General features: G+C 42.9%; 1 protein-coding gene across 3 annotated transcripts in view; it reads left to right on the top strand.

Annotated features, from left to right (window-relative positions):
* The first annotated feature begins 5,652 nt into the window (after positions 1–5,652).
* LOC148011036 (uncharacterized) overlaps positions 5,653–24,286 on the top strand; it is a 129,039-nt gene continuing 110,405 nt past the window's right edge. For 2 of the 3 annotated variants that reach the window (XM_087672162.1, XM_087672164.1), the window contains exon 1: positions 5,653–7,993. In XM_087672162.1, coding sequence (XP_087528288.1) covers positions 5,827–7,993 — 2,167 coding nt within the window. In that variant the 5' untranslated portion in view covers positions 5,653–5,826. Of the gene's footprint in view, positions 8,002–24,286 lie in introns of all 3 variants that reach the window. The other variant, XM_087672163.1, reaches the window with a different exon arrangement.

Genomic DNA, 24,286 nt, shown 5'->3' with positions numbered 1-24,286 from the left:
AGAAAATTGGACTAGGGGTCACTTTTAAGTTATTAGCAAAAGTTATTGTGAAAATTTTGAAAATTCAGTTCTTAATTTTGAAAGTTTGCCAAAATTTTCTTAAAAACTGATCGTTGTAGTTATAAATATCCTAGGAAAACTTTCTACTTCAATTTTCATGCAAGTAACTAAATAGTATTAGTAATGTTAATATGACAATCAGATTATAGTTTGCTAACATGAATAAATTATTTAGAGATTATTTTTCTTTTTACAAATAACATGTGTTTTTATTTTATGTTAGTTAATAACTTAGTCAAAATTAAAAAACACATCTAGGTTGGACTTAAATCATGAGTTGATTGTAAATTATTGGAAGTACAAAAAAATTATTCAAAAGGAATTTACCTTAGCTTAAGGTAGACATTATCTGGAAAGGATCGATTTTATCTTGCTAATTTGTATGATTGATTTTGATTGACACAAATTTCTTTAAATAATATTGGTGCCTTTGATAACTAGCAGACAAGAATAGGGTATCATCTCTTCCCAAGGTCTTACCCAAAGCTCTTCACTTAGAGTTAAATAAAACTGCTTTAGGAGGTTAACCATCACTTAGGTATGTGAGGTCTTTTGTATAGGAAGGTTTTTTCTTATGGCATGTAAGAATCAATGGGGCTTTGGTCGGATGATATAATCTTATACCTAGTCCTTGGATAGGGAAGGAGACCTATATGAGCTTCATATGGCTAAGCATTGGAAGGCCCATGATGAACAAGGCAAGGTGGCAATATGATTCTTGGATTGGTGTTTCCTCTTTGGTGTAGATATGGCCATGAGCCTCTTTTAACCATTCCCTTATGAATTAAAGTAAATGTTGAGATGAATGAGCCACATCTAAGCGTGTAGCCTCACCTTTAATGGGACCCTCATGATCCCTTGAACATTGGCTAACTACTATTCCTTCCCTCATTAGGACAATTTACCCAATATCAAGTTCTTCGACACCACTACTCTAAGCCTACTCCTTTGTTCCTCTATATCAATACACCATTCTTCCCTACTAGGATTCCTCATCAGACATCTTAGTACCTCTCGCCAGAGCAACAACTTCGTATCTTTGGGATAAGTACCATGGGACCAGTGTTGGGGGTAAAGGTGCACGTGCCTACATCATCCACATTTATTATATATACAGTGGCTGCATACCTGTACACTACAAGTGGCAGCTTGCCTATCACTGTCACATATTATTTATTATTTCAATGACTATTGAATAAGGGAAGGCATTATCACATATTGTGATTGTTGAAGTTCCCACATAATGTGTCTCTCTCTTGCTCATAAGCTTCAACCTCCATAGCTCGTGCTTTGCTCTTGCTTCCACTTGCATACTTCTACCCCGTCTCTCCTTTCAATTGGTATCAAAGCATTGGTTTGAGGGGCTTCTTTCAACCATTTTTCTTCAGCCTACTTGTAGATATTCACAATCAAAGATTCATTACAGCTATATCTAAGATAACCATTGAACCTACACCTTGTTTCAAGAATTAAAGAGGCTCTATTGAGCATCAATGAGTGCCCCGTACTTATCACCATCATTTTAGCAATAATAGCAAAAAGGTGTGCAACACCTGCATGGATTGCGCTTGTCACTCCAGTCTTGTTTCAGATCAAATTTAGCATTCTTTACTTCACCTAAAGCTTCTAGCACTTTGCTCTTGCTTCCACTTGCATACTTCTACTCTAGCTCTCCTTTTAATTGGTATCAAAGCATTGGTTTGAGGGTCTTCATTCGACCATTTTGCTTCAGCTTGTAGATATTCACAATCAAAGATTCATTGCAACTATATCTAAGATAACCATTGAACCTACAACTTGTTTCAAGAATTGAAGGGGCTCTATTGAGCATCAATGAGTGCCCCATAGTCATCACCATCATCAACATTAATAGCAAAAACGTATGCAACACCTGCATGGATTGCTCTTGTCACTCCAATCTTGTTTCAAATTAGATTTGGCATTCTTTACTTCACCTAAAGCTTCTAGTGCTTCGCTCTTGCTTCCACTTGCATACTTCTACTCCAACTCTCCTTTCAATTCATATCAAAGCACTGGTTTGAGGGGCTTCATCCAGCCATTTTGCTTTAGCTCGTAGATATTCATAGTCAAAGATTCATTACATCTATATCTAAGATAACCATTGAACATGCAAATTGTTTCAAGAATTGAAGAGGCTCTATTGAGCATCAATGAGTGCCCCACTATCATCACAATCATCAATAATAATAGCAAAAATGTATGCAAAACTTGCACGAATTGCGCTTGTCACTCCAATCTTGTTTTAGATAAGATTATTTGACGTTCTTTACTTCACCTAAAGCTTCTAGTGCTTCGCTCTTCCTTCCACTTGCATGCTTCTACTCCAACTCTCCTTTCAATTGGTATCAAAGCATTGGTTTGAGAGGGGCTTCATCGGACCATTTTGCTTCAGCCCGCAGATATTCATAGTCAAAGATTCATTGCATCTATATCTAAGATAACCATTGAACTTACAACTTGTTTCAAGAATTAAAGAGGCTCTATCAAGCATCCATGAGTGCCCCATAGTCATCACCATCATCAGCAATAATAGCAAAAACGTATGCAACACTTGCACGGATTGTGCTTGTCACTTCAGTCCTATTTCATATCATATTTGGCATTCTTTACTTCACCTAGAGCTTCTAGCACTTCGCTTTTGCTTCTACTTGCATACTTCTACTCCAACTCTCCTTTCAATTGGTATCAAAGCATTGGTTTGAAGGGCTTCATCCAACCATTTTGCTTTAGCATGTAGATATTCACAATCAAAGATTCATTACAGCTATATCTAAGATAACCATTGAACCTACAACTTGTATCAAGAATTGAAGAGGCTCTATTGAGCATCAATGAGTGCCCCATAGTCATCACCATCATCAGCAATAATAGTAAAAACGTATGCAACACCTACATGGATTGTGCTTGCCACTCTAGTCTTGTTTTAGGTCAGATTTGACATTCTTTACTTCACCTAAAGCTTCTAGCACTTCGCTCTTGCTTCCACTTGCATACTTCTACTCTAGCTCTCCTTTCAATTGGTATCAAAGCATTGGTTTGAGGGGCTTCATTCGACCCTTTTGCTTCAGCCTGTAGATATTCACAATAAAAAATTAATTGCAACTATATCTAAGATAACCATTGAACCTACAACTTGTTTCAAAAATTGAAAAGGCTCTATTGGGCATCAATGAGTGCCCCACAGTCATCACCATCATCATCAATAATAGCAAAAATGTATGCAACACCTGTATGGATTGTGCTTGCCACTCCAATCTTGTTTCAGATCAGATTTGGCATTCTTTACTTCACCTAGAGCTTCTAGCACACTTGGGTAATCATTTGACAACTTCAGGACCTTGCTTGAGCCTTACTTAAGGTATTATAGTGGCCATAAGAAACAACTATAGCATCAAAACACCTCCAACTGTCCAATGTGATTAGCACAGGGTACATATCCTAAAGAGCTTCCTTGGCATTTCAACAACTACCTACAACTCCTTAGCACTTGCATTCTTCTTAGAAGACTTGGGTGGAGCTTGTGCTCTTGCACCATTGTAACATCTTAAGTCTAGAGAACCTATCGAGTGCCAAAATACACATCTCTTCATGTCCCCATTAAGACCTAACCTATTCCAACCTTGGGAATGTAAGGACATGACTTCTAGCTTTCTTTATATTTTCATTTTCAATCCATTATTTTGCACTGATAATAATGTGCAAAAATTTAAAGTTTGCTAAGACCATAATTTTGGTCCTACCAAACCACTAAGAACTTGATTATACTTTTTTCGCTATTATCCCTTTTCACTTAAATTTGACCAACTAAACTCACCATCTTTTCTGATGGGATGAGATAGATACACAGAGAGGTTAAAGAAAATAGTTGGTTTGGTGTTTATGGAGATAGGCTAGAGGGGATGAATATAGATGTAAATGGAAATAGGGAGTTAGATATCTTAGGAGGTAGATTGGAGATGCACAGATAGACACATAAAGATATCAAAGGAAAGCAAGTAGATTAGTGCATGAGGAAGGATAGATAACATTGGGGAATGCACAAACACATTTAAATTGCATACATTGGTTATTGGTAACTCATTATGAGCAAAATAAATCAAGGTAATTCATTATGTAAGGAAGGTTGCATAGACATAGAGAAGAGGTTACATTAGAGCTATGAGAGACTAGTGAAATGGAACAAAATAGTTTAGAGAGAAGGGATGTGTAAGAGCTTTTGGAATCAGAAAAATTGACTAGCAGGTTTGTTTTTGGACTAAAAGCCATAATATAAAAAATCCCTAAAATATATTAAAAGTAACTCCCAATATATTATATTTTTTATTTTTGATTATAAAATGAATTACTTTGTATCTACTAATCATTTTTCATTGAAAAGCAAGCATTCCACTCCCATAACTAACTCCTTTTTGAATATAAAATTTGATTGTCAAAGGGTTCTTGAATGAGGAGAGAAAAGGAATATGAGCAAATTCTTTGTGGATAATATACAAAAGGTAAAATGAGATTGCAAAAGTGGAGAGAGAAGAGGATTAGTTTACTATTCTTCTCTCCACTTTTCCTTGCTCTAAGGAGAAGAGGGAGTAAGCTAAAAGACCCATTTCTGAGTTCATGTTTTTTCTCAATGTTTGTATATTTCCTTTGATAATGACCTCAATTGCAATATTATAGGGCGGTGCCCAGATAGAATACAATTGACATCTACCCTAAGTGCTATGATTTGTGGCATGGCCATGATCCATAATTACTACAATACATTCTATCTAGTCAGGCCCAATAGCTACAATAGCTCAAGGAGTTGAATGAGAATTATTGCAAACAATATATAAAGCATTCATAGAGGTCCATCAACTTGAGGTTGTCTTTTGACATAAGCTAGGTATCCAATTCCTCTCCATATGCGAGAGCTGATGCAACTGTTGCATCCATTTGGTTGATGTCCATGTTGAAGCTTTGTATCCACACATGTTAGAACAAAAGTTTATAAATTTAACTTTGCTTTGTGTTTAACAACAAAATATGATAGGCAAAAGGTGGATTTGGCTTCATCTTATGTCTAACTACATCATAGGTTCAACTGTAGCAATGTAAAAATAGGATAAGCGAATTTTTGGGTGACAAGGATAGATTGGTTGATTTTTTCATCAACCGAGAAACCTCCATGTGACAACACCCATGTACTAAGATATTGTTTTGGGTAGCGTGAATCGTCCCTAATTTAGGCCTGGTTCAGACAATGGCAGATGAATGCTTGTGTGGATCATGCTTTCTTTGCCTTGTGTGTGAATATATTCAACTGCTGGCCATAGAATTTCCAAGTTCTTGCTTGGATCCTTGGTTTATGTGGCAACATAAGGCCTATCCGATCTGGACATAGGTTCAAATCTTGTGGCTTGTTTTTATTCCAAAAAGTTAATGGGCCTTGTCCGGTACATTAAGGTCAACATGTATAGCTTTGCGCGAAAATCATATTGACAAATCCCCTTTTAACACGTTGATATCACGAACATGTACACATGTTTTTAAATGCGGCCTTATGCAGAGTCTGAACGAGGCCATAGTTGGCAACAAAAGTGTTATTGCATGGGGCTGCATGGTGAGGAGGAGGAAAGGCAGCACGAAGGAATCGTAGTACCTGACGAGAGTCCTGTTTCACGGGATGACCATTGTGCCATCGTTCTTGGCGATGACGATTACTGATGACGGCGACAAACAGTCGAAGGGAATATTGTCGTATAGACAAACATGCGGGCTACCGGTATCAACCGTGACAGACATGCAGGGCATTGCAGGCTACCGTCGTCAACTGTGCTAACGTGCGGAAGCCGTCAAATGCACGTCACCAATGAGATTCTGCTGTTCTTAGTCCTGGCATCACTCTGCGGGCCGCAGTGGCCTGATGTCTTCTGCAACGCTCAGGCCGCCTTCAATTTTGATGCTCAAATACTCTCTGCATTTGCACAGAAGATCAACACGAACCCTAATTCTTCAGGCAAGAACCCTTGCTTGTGGAAGGGCGTTTCCTGTACGAATGGGAACCGCGTGCAAGCTCTCAACTTGTCCAGTGCGCAGCTCACGGGTACCATTTCCCCAGCCATTACCGGCTTCTCGCGCCTTGCCTATCTCAACCTCTCCCACAACAGCCTCACTGGCACCATCCCCTCTGGCCTTCCCCTCGCCTCAGAGCTCAAGATCCTTGACCTCAGCACGAATTTTTTGACCGGTTCCATCCCTGCCATATGCAACAGGGACTCCTCCAAGCTTACCGAGCTTTACCTTAATGACAACCAGCTGTCTGGTGCCCTGGGGACCTCCTTATCCAGCTGCCAGAGCTTGCTTGTTCTCTCTCTGGCCAACAACCAGCTCACTGATCCTGACATTTTGGTCTCTCTCGCCAAGCTGCCTGCTCTGCAATACCTCTCCCTGAGTGGTAACACCATTGGCTCCACCATCCCTCCGACTGTTAAATTGTGGAAGAATTTGAAGTGGCTCATGCTCGATGACTGCATTCTCAGTGGCTCCATTCCTGCTGAAATTGGGTTCCTTACGAAGTTGGAAAGCTTGAATGTGAAGAACAACCAAATTTCTGGCGGCATACCAGAAGCCTTATTCAAATGCCTCGGACTAAAGGAGGTTTTTCTCAATGGAAACATTTTTATAGGGTCAATTCCATCCATCATAGAGTCTCTTTCTGTTTTGCAAACGTTCTATGCCTATGACAACGCCCTGACAGGTGATATTCCAGAAGGCATCTTTTCTCTGGTTGGATTGAGGGACTTAAATATACGTAGCAATCGTCTAAGTGGCAGGATATCCAGCAAAATAGGCGGACAGAAATCTTTGTACTCACTCGATCTTTCACACAATTGTATTGTTGGTGAGATCCCGGAAGAGATTACGTCATGTGAATCCTTGTCATGGATCGACTTATCTAATAATGAACTATCTGATACTATTCCTGCTGGTATTGGAAATCTTACGTCCTTGGTCTACCTAAATCTATCTCATAACCAGTTGACAGGAGAGATTCCTTACTCTGTTGCAGATTTGCCAAATATTCAGTTGTTCGATGTATCTGACAACCAATTGGTTGGGCCTGTTCCAGATACAGAAGTTTTCCAGCAATTAGGGGTTTCATCATTTATAAGCAACAAAGGGCTTTGTGGTTGGATCACAAACCAATCCCGACAGGCCTGCTTAGTGTCTTTGAACCAGAGATATCTATTTGGCCACGTTTCTTTGCATATTGCAATTGCTGTGATTGTTGCAGTTTTCCTTCTTATCAGTGTTGGGGCATGGCAATGTATAATCAGATGGTCTCCCTTTGGATCAGAAATCACAAGTTCTAATGTGCAGAAAATGACCTTTACAGTTAAAGAACTTCAGAATGCAACTGAAGGATTTGATCAGAAGAATTTTGTTGGTCAGGGTACTCATTACCTTGTGTATAGGGGGACTCTTTCGGGAAATAAAACTGTGGCAGTTAAACGATTAATGCAAGAGTTTGTGGAAGAGTTCCAGCAGACTTTTACCATAGATTGGATGACACTTTCAAGGGTGAAGCACCCGAATATAGTAGATGTATTCGGATGGTGCCCAAGTACAGAGCTTCTAGCAGCAGTGACAGCTTTCATGCCAAATAGCACACTTGAGCAACACCTTTATGGAGATAAAGGAGCCACCACCTTGTCATTGGAAAGACGGCTGAAAATTGCTGAAGGTATAGCAAATGGATTGGCTTATCTCCATCGAGATTGGCAGGCACACCCTATGTTGCGTTGCGAACTTCGATCTAGTACTATTCTGCTGGGTAAACAGTTTCAACCACACTTGTTGAAAGTGAGAGTAGCTAAATCGAAATATGCCTCAGTGCAAGGCCAAGTAACACTTATGGATGCCTACACTGCACCAGGTGAGAAGGTAGCTTGTAATAATACTTCATCGGAATGAACTTCATTATAGATTTTTCTCCTCTGGTTGATTGAAGCCGTGTTTTATTTTGGTAAATCCAGAATATCAAGCTTGTGCTTGTGTCTGTGCACCTAACAGAGTGAGACCTGGCTGACTTCTATGCAAAAATCTGATAGATTGCTGTCATTTAACTTATTGGATTCTCATTGCCTTTCAGAAAAGGGTTACACATTCATTTCTATGACTCCTAATGGCATAAAAATCTGACTACTATTCTTGTTTAAAACAAGCCAGTTTTGGGGTCTTTAAAGGTTTCTATAAGAACAATTATTAATTTTTAAGCACAGACCTTAAATCCCAACTTGGGACATTGCTGAAAATAGGGTTAAAATGCCTTTTCGATGGACCTTGGAGTGCAGCCATGTATTCGATAAGTGTATGGAGGAAAACTAAGGACAGATCTACAGGGATGTTCGCCCCCTCCAATCATGGGTGAGGCTGGCTTTTATGGCTGGGCAGCTTAAAGAACAAAAAAGAAATGTGCAGTGTCCTGAATGCACTGAAGCCTCACTGATCTGGTTGATTATATCCCATTGCTGGAGGTGGCATTCATGCAAATGCAGACACTAACAGAGGATTATAATGGGCCATAGCCAGGACTTAGACTATGATTAAAGAAATAGTGTTAAACCAGAGGCAGCTCTAGGTCTGCGACAATCTCTTAATTGCATATTGAACAAAATACAGGTGCAGTTTTCTTTTTCCAATGACCATGAAGCCATTCATGTAGGGCTGAAACTGGAAACTGGAATTGACAGTGGTTTTTGATTTGCATTTTTTAACTATGTTCCAATAGGAATTTTGGAAAAGTTCACCTTCATTTAATTATTAATATGTGTACCCTTTTTTTCATCTTAATAATGTCATAAAATACAATCATCTTCCCTAGAGCTAAAAACACTCAAGTGCATATTAATGGAGGAAAGAGAATCAAAAGGAAATCTGCAAGATTTTATCATCACTGAAATCTGATGCTTGTGTTACAACATGGGGCTGTTCTTGCGAGCTCAAAACCAGTTTTTGAAAGCTGCTTTAGGCCACATGAGTGTCAAATCCAGGAATCAGATTGAAAGTGGATTGAATTGACAAGGATCTTCAAGTGGAGTTGCAAGCACCAAATTTTGAAGTGGGAGCTGCACACACCAAAATTGGATGATGATGAAGAGATCTTGCAGATATCTTTTTTATTCTCTCTCCTTCATTAATATGTAGTTGATGTTTTTGGCCATGGGAAAGATAATTGTATAATACTATTTGTTTCAGCTAGACAAACAATACAGAACGTATTAATAGTTAAATGGATGTGAACTTTTCCAAAACGACTATGGGAACACAACTATAAAAACGAAAACTGGAAACCATTATCAAATCAGTTTCTAGTTTCAGCCCTAGTGTGAAAAACTCCCACTTAAAGGGTTTTGTGATTCCAAAACTAGTTTCAATCTGATTTCTGGAATAGATGCTCATGTGGCCTGAAGCAGCTTTCAAAAACCTGAAAACCTCCCAAAACTAGCTGTTGCTTTCAGGCTCATGAGAACAGCTCCAAGTATCAGTTGATGGATCACAATACAACTTCCTCATTGTGGATGATTATTCCTGTTACATGTAGGTGTACTTCATTAAAGAAAAATCTGATGCTTTCACCTACTTCACTGCTTGGGTATGGATGGTGCAAAAGCAGATGGGTGTCCACTTAGAGACATTGACTAACAATGGTGTGAGTTCATCTCCCACAAGTTCCTTGAGTTGGTAGCATTCAATGCCAGCTCAGCTTGACCAACTCCTATTCTTAGGCTGGAGTATCTGAGCATAGGAACTAGACAACTATGAATATGGCAGGCTCCATGCTATTTGCAGCTGAGCTACTTAAGCACCTATTGTCAGAAGCTATTAAAACACCAGTGCACCTTCTAAATTGGTGCTCAATTGTGGTGGTTCCTAACAAGCTCCCCTTTGAGGCATTGCATGGCACTTGGCCTTCTGTGTCCCACCTAAGTCTTTGACTGTCCTTCACACACACACACACATATTTTTTTTTGGTAATATCCAGTGCAGTATATTTATGTGCTCACAAATTTACAAGCTGGGGACCCCCGGAAAAGGGGGACTATCCCAAACTATCAGAAACATAAAAAGAAAAGCTCTATGCAGGAAGTGTCCATGTTACCCTCATAGCTGGCATCATATAGAGATTGCCGCAGTGAGGCTCGGAAGGATTCATATTGCTGGTGATTTTGGCGACCCAAGTATGCCAAATATGATCACTCCAGATTGTCCAAAGAGCCCAATATCTTACCCAAAAAAGAAAGAGTGAGTATTGAGACAAAGAACGCATAAATTTGCCAAAGAGCGAGAAATGTTTCCCAAAGCTATGACTCGGGAAACGAAGCCGAAGCGAATCTGAAATTCTCCTGAGGAGGATCCTGGAACAAGGACAATGCCAAAATAAATGAGGGACAGTCTCTGAGGGAGCCAAACATCTCAAACATGTGGATGATGCAATGTGACGTTTAGCAAGTGTGACCCCCACTGATAGTGTGCCTGTCAAACGTCTCCAAAGAAAAAGCCTTTGTTTCAGTGGCATTTTACACTTCCAGAGCATCCTAAGATTCTTCCACCACCATGCAAGAGACTTCGTTAAGTGCCACACACAAACACACACACACACACCCCGAATGACGGGAAGGGAAAGCTTGTGCCTAGAGTGGAGCTACTCATCTTTGTAGGCTATTCTTCTAAAGACAAAGCTTATCGTTTGTATGATCCTTGTGTAGACAAAATTTTGGCTAGAAGGGATGTAATTTTTAATGAAGGATATTGTGTAGGTGCTTGAGTGTACACTACTTGATCCTTCTGCTTTCTCTTCTAGGCTTACTACTTCTACTGTGCCATATGAGGACATGATTGTGAGCCAAAATCTCGATTGAGGAATTGTTCCCAACTTGGATCCTCTTGGCCTATAGGGGCATGGGAGATTGAAATATCCTCTATGGGGGTCATATGATGAGTAGCTCCATCGTACACAATCCAAAGAGTAGTTGGAGTACTTGATTGTGGCAAGTGGGCCTCTACAATCATGTCGTTGGGAGGCAACTCGTAGATGTGGACGAGACTTGCATCCGCAAATGTCTCTATGGAGATGATGTGGGCATCTGCAGACCAATGAGACAAGCCCTCTAGCGTTGAGAACGTTGTCGACTGTGATGGCTGACCAGTGGCAGTGTGAGTTTGACCTCTTCATTGCCCTTGAGATTGGTTGCCACTACCTTGCCTCCCTTATTGGTGGATGCTCGACTGAGGGATGGGGGTCTGGGACTTGGGTTTTGGCTGTCTACCTCTAGCCTTCGATTGTCACTTGTAATCAAAATGGCCAACCTTTCGATAATGTTGATGATACCGAGTACATTTTGCCACCTGGGTTTGAGAGATGATTGGGTGTTCCCTTGGGTCTCGACTAGACTGCTTTTGAGTTTGAGTAGAATTTTGAGTCTTCTTGCCCTTTCCTTGCTGCCCCTTGGGGAAAGAAGCAACAAGAGTCCCCTTTATAGGAGATGCCCCATGAAAGTGATCCAATAGCCAAGCGTAATGCAATAGTTGACATTCAAATTTACAAAACGTGGGTATAGTGGATGGTGAGATCACTTGCTACACAAAGTTGAAATACTTCCTTGGTAGCTTGTTTACGAACGGTGGGACCTGGTCATTAGGGGATTTAGGAGCCCTCCTAGTCGAGAATTCAACAAGGAGTTGTTGATAATAGCCAATTTGACCTTCAGGTCATCCCTCGTAGCGATTTTGAAGTTTTGAGCTCATGGTCCAAGTTTATGCAATGGGTCCTTTTCCAAGCCACATAGCAGTCAATCAAGTGTTTCCAATGTTTAGATGCTAAGTCGAAAGTGCTGAAATGAAGTTGAGAATCAAGCTCAAGTAATAAGCCTTGCATCAAGTCGAGTAGTGGAGGCATTCCTAGCCTTCCATGAGTAGACAACTTTGTATGGAACAAGTGCTCAATCAGGTTGGGGTTTCAACCCCTGCACAATATTCCATAGGTTCTTTGAGTTAAGGATATGTCTCATTAGATTTGACCAAGCAATATAGTTAGACCCATTAAAACGAGTCTTATTATTAACTACATGCTTGGTTGATGAGGACAAAGAACCATGAGATGTCTAAGAAGATGGGTACGAATAGTGTGTGTAAGTTGGTGGTGGGTAGGTGGAACCAGCCTTCCTTCAGTGGATGGGTGGTAATTCCCCAATTACAACTTAATTAGAGTACTAAGCATTTATTGTAGAACTGAAAATACAAATTTACCTACTAATCTTTGGACAATGGACACCTTGTTGGCCGCAAAATTGGTGCCTCTTTTGGTATTTCTTTAGCTTTATTGAAGTAGAAGTTGATTTACAATGGGATTCTTCCAACCCCCTTTGCAACCCAAACTCCTCTTGCTATCCAAAGTGACCAGCGAGTCTTCATCAGATTTGCCCCTTGATTCGGACAATCAGTGGGCCTTCACCCGCTTCAAGAAGAGTGGAAATGCCCCAAATTTGATGGCTGGCTGGTCCTCCACTTGATTTTAGCTGAAAATCACCTTCAGCCTTGAATAATTTTGGTCTTGGAGTCTTCAATGTTTGGCATGCTTCTCGAGGCAGTTGCTAAACCCTTACGGTTTACAACAGAGAAAATTGAAATTCCTCAGCCTCCAAGGGTCCAAATGTTGAGATGTTCGAAGGAAGGTTGTGAAATGGCTAGGGAATGAGAGAGAATGTGGAGGAGAGAGAAAATTCAGAGTTTTGTTGTGATAAACGACTAAAAATTAGTCAAATGCAGTTGCTGCCCTGTCCCAGTAGCGATAAATGTAGTTGCTTGCACCCAGAGACCCAAAATCTGCTGACACCTTCAACCTAGGGCTGTTGCCCAACTACCTAGGATCTCATGCAACTGTTGGCTGCTAATCTGCAAACGCCTACTTCAGCTCATTATGGTTGCTTTAGCTCGTCACGATGTGTTTCCAACGAGAATGAGTGATTCTCTCTCTCTCTCTCTCTCTCTCTCTCTCTCTCTCTCAGCCTTTGTTTTTGCTCTCCCAACCTTCGCGACATTTTTCCCAGCCTCCCTTTTTGGAAAATTTAGCAAGCAGCAACCTTTCCAAATGAATTTTCAGCATTATCCACATTATTATATTAATTTGTAGTTTAAAATTACTGAAAATTAATATAATAATTATTTTGGTGCCCAGAAAAATAGTTTGACCAGCCAGTAATTAAATTGGCTAGGTCACTTCATCTCCCAAGTGTCCTTGTGCCATTTTTGACTATCAGATCAACGTTAAGTACCATTAAGCACTATATCTCTAGTGTCATCAATTGACACTTATGGCCAAATAAATGACTTAGACCAATAATTGGCACAAGATCCACCTAGAATTTGTGCGATATAATTGAGTGCAACTTTTGCCTTTGACATCTATTGATTCCCTCGGATCCCGGGCTCATTAATTTGTACTAACCTCAGTTGCACTGCACATGTGCAATATTTAAACATGTGATAAAAAATTAATCCACATGTTAAGCGAGGTTTGCAAAAATACTATCAGAAGGGGTAGTAAAGAAAGCATATAGAGAAAAGATCAATAGTAACCAGAGTGTAGTGATGAGAATACGACAACCGGATGCACATGAACCCTCTCTACGGCTAAGCATTGTAGCACAAAGTGAAAAGACAGATCAAACGCAGCTAGCACCAGCCTGAAATACTGTCACCCAGCCTTGCACAAAAGCAAAAGAGCAAAACACAGAGGCTAATTAGTAAAATTTAGTGAGTAATTGCATTAAATGCACTCAATCTGCATAAAGAGAAGTTGCCTCAGCTTGTTGTACCAAAATGTAGAAAAGTAAGGGTCAAAAACAGGTCCCCAACCTTGAAGTAGCCCAAAAAATTATAAACGTAGACAGCATACAACAAAATGCTGATGGAAACTGGCCGAAAATTAGCAAAGGATGGTTGTCTAGGTGAGAGAGCAGTTGCAGAAGCAAGATTTACTTCTTGGTGTTGAGTAAAAATGCATTAGCTTGACTTAAACAACACCAAAACAGGCTTAAGTAATGAAGAAAACCTTTTATTTTAAAAAGAAATGCGATCCTAGAGAGTTACTATGTCCCACATGTAAAATACTAATTTGGGTGTCCCAAACTTTCTATAAATAGGCATGCAAGCCACTATTCTCCCTTAATCTCGTTTTTGCAGGTTTTAGGAGTTGTATCTCTGTTGCCTACTCCCCGTTCGCGGAGGACATCGCGGTCAAAGCTTCCACCAGCTATCTACTGCCATGTGGTGCCTAATTCTAGCCTTCATCACCTGTTTGTATTTGTTACCAGGTCCCAAGAGCTATCGTCTATAGTTTGATGTTGTTGCCATCTGCTAGGAACTGTCACTCGAATCTTCTCTCTCCTCTGAATGTTGTGTTTATAGTTTTTGGCTTCCGCCTTGACATTTTCTCACCTTTGTTTACTATATTTGCACCTAACAACAGTTTATTCAGATTTTCTCTCTCCTCAACTACTTACGTTTTTAGTCTTTTTCTCTCTGCATTGTCGTTTGCATTAGATCTACCCTTCCTTGGCTGCATTCACTGGTGATTGACACTTGTTGGAGGTTGCCTTTGTTAGGATTGAGGATCCGTTCGGAGTACAACACACTCTACAACTCATAACTTGTGCTTTGATCCTAGAGAGATGAGAGTTTGAGGTTCAGTATTCATTGGATAGTATGTTTGTTGCATGATCACTGTATATTCATTATTTATTGTATTCACTGACTCTGAGTTACCCTAACCCTTGTCAGAGTGCAGCGGTGCGGAAGCGTAGGACTGAGAGAGAGAGAACGCAGAGAGAGAAGGGAGAGAAAGAGACAGTGGACGATGAAGATCTGCTGTATAAAGAATGCTGAATACAAAGATATACACGGGCGCAGTGCGCTGGACTGCGTGTCTCCACCTCGACGATGCGACCTGCTGTCCACCTCGAAGTCTGCTGCAGTCTGCACTGTCTGCTGTCTGAAATCTGTGAACAGAGACAGAAATCTGCACGGCACCGGTCTGTAATCTGCGACAGAGAAGAGTGGCCAGATTGCTGGAAACGTCGACTATAAATAGTCGAAAACTGCCACGAACTGGGGCGCCAGAAAATAGGGCGCAGCCTGAATAAGTCGGCTGCATTAAATGCAGCGGACTGGGCTGCAGGCAGTCGGACTGCCACGTGGCAGTCCGACTGCACAGTCCGACTGTGCAGCTGCCCTGCTGGTCCGACTGTGCAGCTGCCTGCCCTCTAGTCAGGCTATGATCTCTAACACCCCCTCTCAGAGCTTGGACAGGGCAGAAGCCTGAGGGATCTGGAATGTTGCCGAAGAAGAGCCTGAGGAAGCGCCTTCGTAAACAAATCCGCAAGATTATCCTCCGTCTTGCAATACTCCACAGTGATGGTCTCATCCAAAAGCTTTTCTCGGATGAAGTGGTACTGGATCTCAATGTGCTTCGTCCGGGTTCCTCGCCAAGGCAATGCAACTTTCATTGTCACATCGCAGCAATGTAGGACGAGTCTGGGGGCACCCAAGCTCCTCCAACAATCTCCGAAGCCACACAACCTCGCATGTGGTGGAAGACGCGGCCCGATACTCCGCCTCAGTAGACGAAAGGGCTACCGTGGGCTGCTTCTTGCTACTCCATGAAATAACACCTGCACCCAAAGTAAAGCAGTAACCTGTAGTAGACCGCCTGTGGTCCACGTCACCGGCCCAATCCGAGTCGCTCCAACCTGTAAGTACAAGATCTGACCCATCTGTCCCTGCGGGGTAATGAATCCCCAAATCAGACGTCCCCCTCAGATACCGAAGTATCCTCTGAGCAGCCTGCCAATGCACCGTCTTAGGTTCACTCATGAACCCTGCCAAGAGCCCAACAGCAAAACATAGATCAACCCTCGTGTTGAGAAGCCAAATCAAAGACCCTATCAACTGTCGATAGCGGGACGCATCCGCCAAAGGAGAAGCTGAATGGGAAGTGGCCTTCCAGTTCGGATCCATAGGAGTAGAGAGGGCCCAACAATCTTCCATCTCAAAAGACACCAAGAGCTCCTGTACATATCTCTGTTGGGAGAGAAAGATCCCCCTCTGAGATTGATAAATCTCATGGCCTAAAAAGAAATGGAGTAGCCCCAAATCCGTCATCTCGAACGTCCGATGTAAAGCTGACTTTGTCTCCTGGACCTGCTGTGCATCATCACCTGTGACAATCAAATCATCAACATATAATACAAACAGCACACAACCATCCTCGGAAGTGTGAACATACAGCTGCGGATCGGCCTTGGACCGCTGATATCCCAACTGAGACTGGAGGAACGAATCAATCTTCTCGTTCCAAGCTCGCGGGGCCTGCTTGAGGCCATACAGGGCATTCTTCAACCTGTAGACTTGCCCATCTGAAGAACCAAAGCCAGGAGGTTGCTCAACGTAGATCTCCTCCTTCAAATCACCATTCAGGAAGGCCGACTTCACATCCAACTGATAAACAGGCCATCTCCTATGGCCAGCCAAAGCAAGAACAGCTTTAATGGTTGCCATACGAGCTGTGGGGGCAAAGGTGTCATGATAGTCAATCCCTGGGCGCTGGGCAAAACCCTTAGCAACAAGGCGAGCCTTGTGCTTATCCAAAGTACCATCACTGAGATATTTGGTCTTGAAGACCCACTTGACTCCAATCACCTTCTTCTTCGGGGGGCGTGGCACAAGTGGCCAAGTGCCATTCCTCTCAATAGCCTCCAACTCAGCTTCCATAGCTTTCTTCCATGGGGCGGACTGTAAAGCCTCCTTCACGGAGGTGGGCTCTCGATCCTGCATAACACGGGACATCAAACAATAATTGGAGCAAACAAGCTCCGAAGAATGCGCCTGGTGCCTCCGTGACCGCCGCGGACCATCCTGCGGTCCCCACTCCTCAGGAACCCCCTCGATCCCTGAATCACGGAGTGTGTCACGGGCCCAGCGAGGAGGAGGCCGAACCTCCCCTCGTCGTTCTCCATCAGTAGAAGACTCTGGAATGTCCACCGGTGGTAACTCCTCAGAAGGGTCCGGTGGAACAGTAGACTCTGTGTCAGAAACAGAATCATAATCAAAAGGCACGGGCTCCAGTGGAACTGTAAAAGGAGCCCAACTCTCCCCTGGATCTCCAAGAACGGGGTGCTCCTCACCCGTTGAAGAAGCCGGAACCTCCACAAACCGCACATCACGGCTAGTATATACATCCCGCTTGACGGGATCATACAGTCGGTAGCCTTGGGACTGGGAGCTGTAGCCAACAAATACCTGTTTTCGGGAAGCCGCTTCAAATTTGTCACAGTGAGCCTTGGGAATGTGAACATAGGCATCACACCCAAAGACCCGAAAGTAAGAAACATCTGGCTTCATCCCAAAATAAGCCTCAAATGGAGTCATCCCTTCCACGGCCGAAGTAGGGGATCGATTAAGGATGTGGACTGCAGTAGCCACAGCCTCGGCCCACAGAACCTGAGGGGTCTGTCGGTGCTCCATCATGGTGCACGCCATCTCGATCACACTGCGGTTCTTCTGTTCTAGAATACCATTTTCTTGAGGAGTATGGGTATTGGCAAACTCTTGGTGAATTCCTCTATCTGCAGAAAACCGAGCAAATTCATTAGACACAAATTCACCTCCCTTGTCGGATCGCAAGGTCTTCAACTTCCGGCCTGAGCAGTTCTCCTCAAAGAGAAGCCAATCCTTGAAGTGCGAGAAAGCTTCTGACTTTAGTGCCAAAAAGTAGGCCCATGTCATCCTGCTGTAGTCATCCACGATCAGCATGAAGTACGAGCTCCCACGCAGGGACTCATTCCTCATAGGGCCACATAGATCCGTAGATACTAGCTCCATCGGTGAAGTAGACCGCCTCGAAGCTGTGTGGGGAATGGCATCCCTATGCTGCTTCCCCCGTATGCAGGAGACACATGGCTGCTGGCTCACTACTATATCCGGCAACCCTCGAACAAGCTGTCCACGTGACGCCCTCCGAAGATAGTCATAGTTCAGGTGACCAAACCGAGCATGCCATAACTCAGACTGTGACTGTGAGGTAAGAAGAAGAGTAGAGAGGGCAGTGGAAGACTTCAGTTTGTAAATGCCCTTCTCCTCATATCCAGATGATAGAACCTTCCTCGATTCACGATCAAGGACTCGCATAGTAGAACTGTCAAACTCCACCAAAAGACCAAGGGAGCAAATCTTATGAACTGAAAGGAGATGGTACCCTAATCCTGGTACATGCAAAACCTCTGAGGTATGGGTGCCACCTCGTCCATCCGGAATAAGCTGCATCTTACCCCGACCTGCAATAGAAACTGAAGAGCTGTCTCCAATGAGAACCTGCCCACACGAAGGTCGCAGCTGGGCAACACCATCTGATGAAGGAGTCATGTGCCGTGAGGCACCACTATCAACAATCCACTCTCGAGCTTGGGGAGCCGTCATCGCAGCATCAGAAGCATTCGGTGAAGCGTCCTCAATGACAACTAAATGTAGAAATGCAGCTGATGAGGGTGCAGCCACCGCTCCAAAATCCTTGGTATCCTTCTTCTTGGTGTCCTTCATGTCTTTGTCAGGGCAATCTTTCTTCCAATGGCCAGTCTTTCCACAAATATGACATGTGGAGTCTTTGTCCTTGTCCTTCTCCTTGTCCTTCTTGGACTTGTTATCCCTCTTCTTCTTCTTTTGGTCCTTCCCCTTCTTCTGAGAGGCTTGACCTGTCAACGCCTCCGTCTTGGAAGCATTTTGTCCCTTTAACTGTTCCTCTTGGTCCAAGACCATAGGAACCAACTCTTCCCAGCAAAGAGTAGACTCTCGCCCCGAAGCAATAAGGGCAGAGTAAAATGTACCGAATCGTGGCGGCAACTGGGACAATAGTGTAATCGCCATGTCTTCGGAGGAAATCGGCTTCCTCGCATTCTGAACCTGCATCTGTAGCTACCTTAGCTTGTTAATGTGTTCCCTTAGCGAAGAAGACTTATTGACGGACAAGGTCCGCATCTGTACCTCCAAAGAAACCCTCTTCATCAGGGTCATCCGATTATACATTTGATCAAGCTCCAGCCATATCTCACGAGCCACCGTCAAGTGCTCGATGTGAGCGATCATGGTTGTAGTGCATGATAGAAAGAGAAAGGATCGAATCCTGGCATTCAGTTTGTCCCAATGAGACTGGGCCCTGGCCAACTCCGCACGAGCATCGGAAGAGAGTTTGGACTCATCTCTTACCGACGGCCAGTCAATATCCTCCTGTACCAACTCCGCCAAATCATAGGACTCAAGGATGGCCAACATCATAACGCGCCAAATGCGGTAGTTGTCGCCGTCGAGCTTCTGATCTGTAGGAAGAGCCGGTAAGACAGGCACCTTCCGGTCCATAATCGCCTGGAACTCCAAGTCCATCTCTGTAGACATCTTCACCTGCAATGCCTTCTCAAACGCAAAAGCAGCCCCCTCTGACTGGGTAAACTCAGCCTGCTAAGGCTCTTCCGCGTCCCGAAGCTTCTTCACCCGCCGGAGGCGATGAAAAAGCAAAACCTGCACTTTTAGGTTGAAAACTCAAACTTCCTCCGCGTCAAACAGCAGTAAACAGCAGCAAATCCACCACCTGTACTCCTTTCCTGTGCGCCCACACTCGTTTCAGCCTTGTTCCAAGGCGCAGCCCTCTTGTCTGCCCTTAAACGCAAAAAACGCAAATTTGTGTCGCGATGGAAACTCCACTTCAGGTTGATTCTGCGCTCAGTCAGCCCTCAAACACTGCTCTGATACCATGTCAGAGTGTAGCGGTGCGGAAGCGTAGGACTGAGAGAGAGAGAACGCAGAGAGAGAAGGGAGAGAAAGAGACAGTGGACGATGAAGATCTGCTGTATAAAGAATGCTGAATACAAAGATATACACGGGCGTAGTGCGCTGGACTGCGTGTCTCCACCTCGACGATGCGACCTGCTGTCCACCTCGAAGTCTGCTGCAGTCTGCACTGTCTGCTGTCTGAAATCTGTGAACAGAGACAGAAATCTGCACGGCACCGGTCTGTAATCTGCGACAGAGAAGAGTGGCCAGACTGCTGGAAACGTCGACTATAAATAGTCGAAAACTGCCACGAACTGGGGCGCCAGAAAATAGGGCGCAGCTTGAATAAGTCGGCTGCATTAAATGCAGCCGACTGGGCTGCAGGCAGTCGGACTGCCATGTGGCAGTCCGACTGTGCAGCTGCCCTGCTGGTCCGACTGTGCAGGTGCCTGCCCTCCAGTCAGGCTATGATCTCTAACAACCCTAACCCTAACTGAGTTTTGAGTTTATCAGTTTGTGCTTTGCTGTACAATTCATTTTGTACTTTTTGTGTTTAGAGCATTCTTCACATGGTATTAGAGCTAGGTACCCTCTGAGAAACCTTGGCCTTTGATCGGAAAGCTTATTCGCAAAAGCATGAACAACAAAAGGGTCAGATGACTTCAAACACATTCACAACACCGCTCTAGTCTCCACAACCAAATATGGATAGAAATGATTAGGAGTGGGCCTCCTAGCTTACTACTGTCCGATTTGATATGGGTAGAGAACCATTGGACTACCATGGAGTCCTTGGATTATATCAAAATTTTATTGCTGAGTATGATCTTATCCTTATGCATAGGGCTCAACAGGACATTGAAGGTAAGCTTGAGTTTTCTCCTTTAGATTTGGTTCACAAAACTAATGATTTTGCAAGACCTTCGGAATCTCCACTATAGATTGGCCATTCGCAAGTGGAACCTGGCTCGGATTACACATCACTTCCATAGTACTTCTGTTCTTTGATGCCAAGTACGAACCCTACTATTTCAGACTCTATGTCAATTGATTTTGTATTTTCTATTGGATCGGGAGATGCTACTCGAGAAGAAACTCTTTAAACAAGCTTTGGGTTGTGAGTAATGAGAAAGACAAGTATTTCTTCTTGAACTCAAAAATAGGTAAGAAGCTAAAAGAAGAACTTATAAGTATTCCTACCCTTCCTTTTTCTTCAAATGATTTTATTTCTCACAGTCAATATGAAGTAGGTGCATCTTCATCTAGTGCATTGAATGGACAAAAGGAACCAACCATGTTTCCCACAACAACATCCATCGCAAATCCATTTGGGCTCTCACCCATCCCTCCCTCATCTTCTTTTGCACCTTCCTTTCTGCTTCTATTAACCCTGCATTTTCCTTCAAATGATTTTATTTCTCACAGTCAATATGAAGTAGGTGCATCTTCATCTAGTGCATTTAATGGAAAAAAGAAACCAACCATGTTTCCCACAACAACATCTATCACAAATCCATTTGGGCTTTCACCCATCCCTCCCTCATCTTCTGCTGCATCTTCCTTTCTACTTCTATTAAGTGCATTGCATTATCCACCACCACACACTACATTGGGGGGTTTTGCACATTTAGGCATAGCCTTTAGAATCTCTACATACCCGTTTTTGGGTGGTGTACTTGTGAGGGAGGCTCGACCTTCCACACATTCTTTCGGGCTATCCCTCTGGAAGTGTACCCTAGACATAGTAGAGTGTGGATCGTTCGGTATCGCAGTTTGCCTCTATGGCATTATCTAGTGGACCATCCGATCATTCCATAAAGCCCCAACCGACATTTGGACAAGGCTATCATGTCTCAATGCTTCCACCTATACCTACGGTATCATATGGACTTTATCCCAACAACCTCCCACTTAAAGGTCTGATGTGAATCTCTAACTAACCAACTCCCACTAGTTGTATGCAATGCTCGTGCTAAGCTTTGCTTAGACTTTCAGTGAGAAGATTTGTAGGGTTGTCTTGTGTTTTGATCTTGGTTAATGTGAGTTGACCATCTTCCAAAATCTATCTGATGAAGTGATATCGCACATCTATATGTTTTGTGCGTGAATGATACATGGCATTCTTAGCTAGATACACAGTACTCTGGCTATCACATCCCAAAATTGCAGTACCCATAGACATGCTGAGATCCTCTGCAAGTGTGCTCAACCATATAGCTTCCTTAGAAGCTTCAGTAGTAGCTGATATGTAGTATTCAGCTTTAGTGGTACTGAGTGCAACGATATTCTATAACCTGGAGCACCAAGACACAACCCCACCGGCAATTGTGAAGACATACATGCTGGTGGACCTACGAGTGTCCAAGTCACCTGCCGTGTTTGCATCACAATAACCCTACAAGCTAAGTGCACCCTGCCCATAGCAAATACACTTTCTTTGTGTGTCCTTTAGGTATCGAAGAATACACTTGACAGCTTTCCAATGTGTTTTGCCAGGATTTGACATAAACTTGCTAACAACTCCCATTGCATGAGCAATGTCTGGACGAGTAGCAACCATAGCATACATAAGAGAGCCACAAGTTGATGCATAAGGGACTCCTTTCATAGCATTTGCTTCCATGTCATCTTTTGGGCTGTTGGCTTTGCTAAGCTTAAGGTAAGGAGGTAAGGGTACCCCAAAAGGCTTAGCTTCAGCCATGTTAAATCTGTCTAGTACTTTTTCAATGTACTTTTCTTGAGATAAAAACAACAATTTTTGCATTCTATCTCTACGAATCCTCATGCCCAAAATATGCTCTGCATTTCCCAAATCTTTCATGGAGAAGGCTGATTTCAACTGATTTTTGAGAGCATCCAAGCTAGTATTTCTTTTCCGAGCTAGCAATATATCATCCACATACAAAACAAGTATGATGGGGCTACCATCTGTATCATTTTTCATGTACAAGCAATGATCTGCATGACTGCATGTAAATTCATGAGATAGCATAAAAGTGTCAAACTTTTTGTACCATTGCCGTGGTGCTTGCTTCAGCCCATACAGGCTGCGCTTTAGCTTACACACCATCTGCTCTTTTCCAGGAACTACAAAGCCCTCAGGTTGTTTCATGTAGATTTCCTCATCAATGTCACCATGCAAGAAAGCTGTTTTTACATTCATTTGATACAGCTCTAAGTCTAAAACAGTAGTGAGAGCAAAAAGCACATGTAGAGTGGTCATCTTCACAATAGGTGAAAAGACCTCTTGGAAGTCAATCCCTTCCTTTTGTGCATACCCTTTGGCAACTAGCCTTGCCTTGTGCTTGGGTTTTCCATTAACTGTCTTTACCTTGTACACCCATTTGTTTGGAAGTGGCTTCCTTCCCTTGGGCAGAGACACAAGATCCCAAGTATCATTTGCATATAGAGATTTAATCTCTTCCTGCATAGCTAGCTCCCACTTACTGCTGAATTCACATGACTTGGCCTCTTTATATGTAAGAGGCTCACCCTCATCTGTAAGCATCACATAATGCAAGGAGGGGTCAAACCTATGTGGTGCTTTCTTGCGTATGTAGACCTGCGTACCCAATGATCAACATTTTTAGGAATAGGGTCTACATCAGGAGGTATATTATTTTTAGCATTTATTGGCTGCTGTAAGCCATTTTCAGCATGCTGTTTGTGTTGTACAACACCTTCATTTTCAAAATCGGCAAGTCTATCTTGCTGTCCGTGACCTCCTTGTTCTCCTATTTGCTATGCATCATCATCTGGCTCAAAAATAACCGGCTGATCATCAGTTTCAGCCTGTGGTACAGCACCATGAAGCTCATTTTTTGAAGTAATAGGTGGCTGCAAACTCTGAAACTTCACCTTTTTCATATCTTCATTAGAGGCTAAAGTACCTTTCAGCAATTTTACCTCATTGAAGACAACATTACGGTTGCGAATAATTTTCTTGGATTGAGATAACCACACTTTGTAGCCAAATTCACCCTCATCACCATTGCCCATGAAAATGCCTTTGGTGGATTTTGGGTTAAGTTTGTTCCTCAGCTCATCCCTAATATGCACAAAAGCATCATAGCCAAATATGCGTAAATGGTCATATGAGGCCGATTTGCCAGACCAAACCTCCTCAGGGATGCCATTATTTAAGGACCTGTTTGGAGAGTGGTTGCAAATGTGAACCGCGGTTGAGTGTCTCTCCCCAAACTTCATGAGGGAGATTAGCAGTGGATAGCATGCACCGCACTTTTTCACATAAAGTCCTATTATATCATTTGAAGAAGGCCTATAAGGGGTTGTAATCCCTCTTAATACCATGCAAGTCACAAAAGGACTTGAATTTAGTTGATGTGAACTC

This window comes from Lygodium microphyllum, chromosome 29 (genome assembly GCF_053477565.2).
Source record: "Lygodium microphyllum isolate KBCC chromosome 29, Lygodium_microphyllum_v1.1.10, whole genome shotgun sequence".
Taxonomy (NCBI): Eukaryota; Viridiplantae; Streptophyta; class Polypodiopsida; order Schizaeales; family Lygodiaceae; genus Lygodium; species Lygodium microphyllum.
The sequence above is the reverse complement of the archived record's forward strand: the minus strand, read 5'-3'. Positions and strand labels throughout refer to the sequence as shown.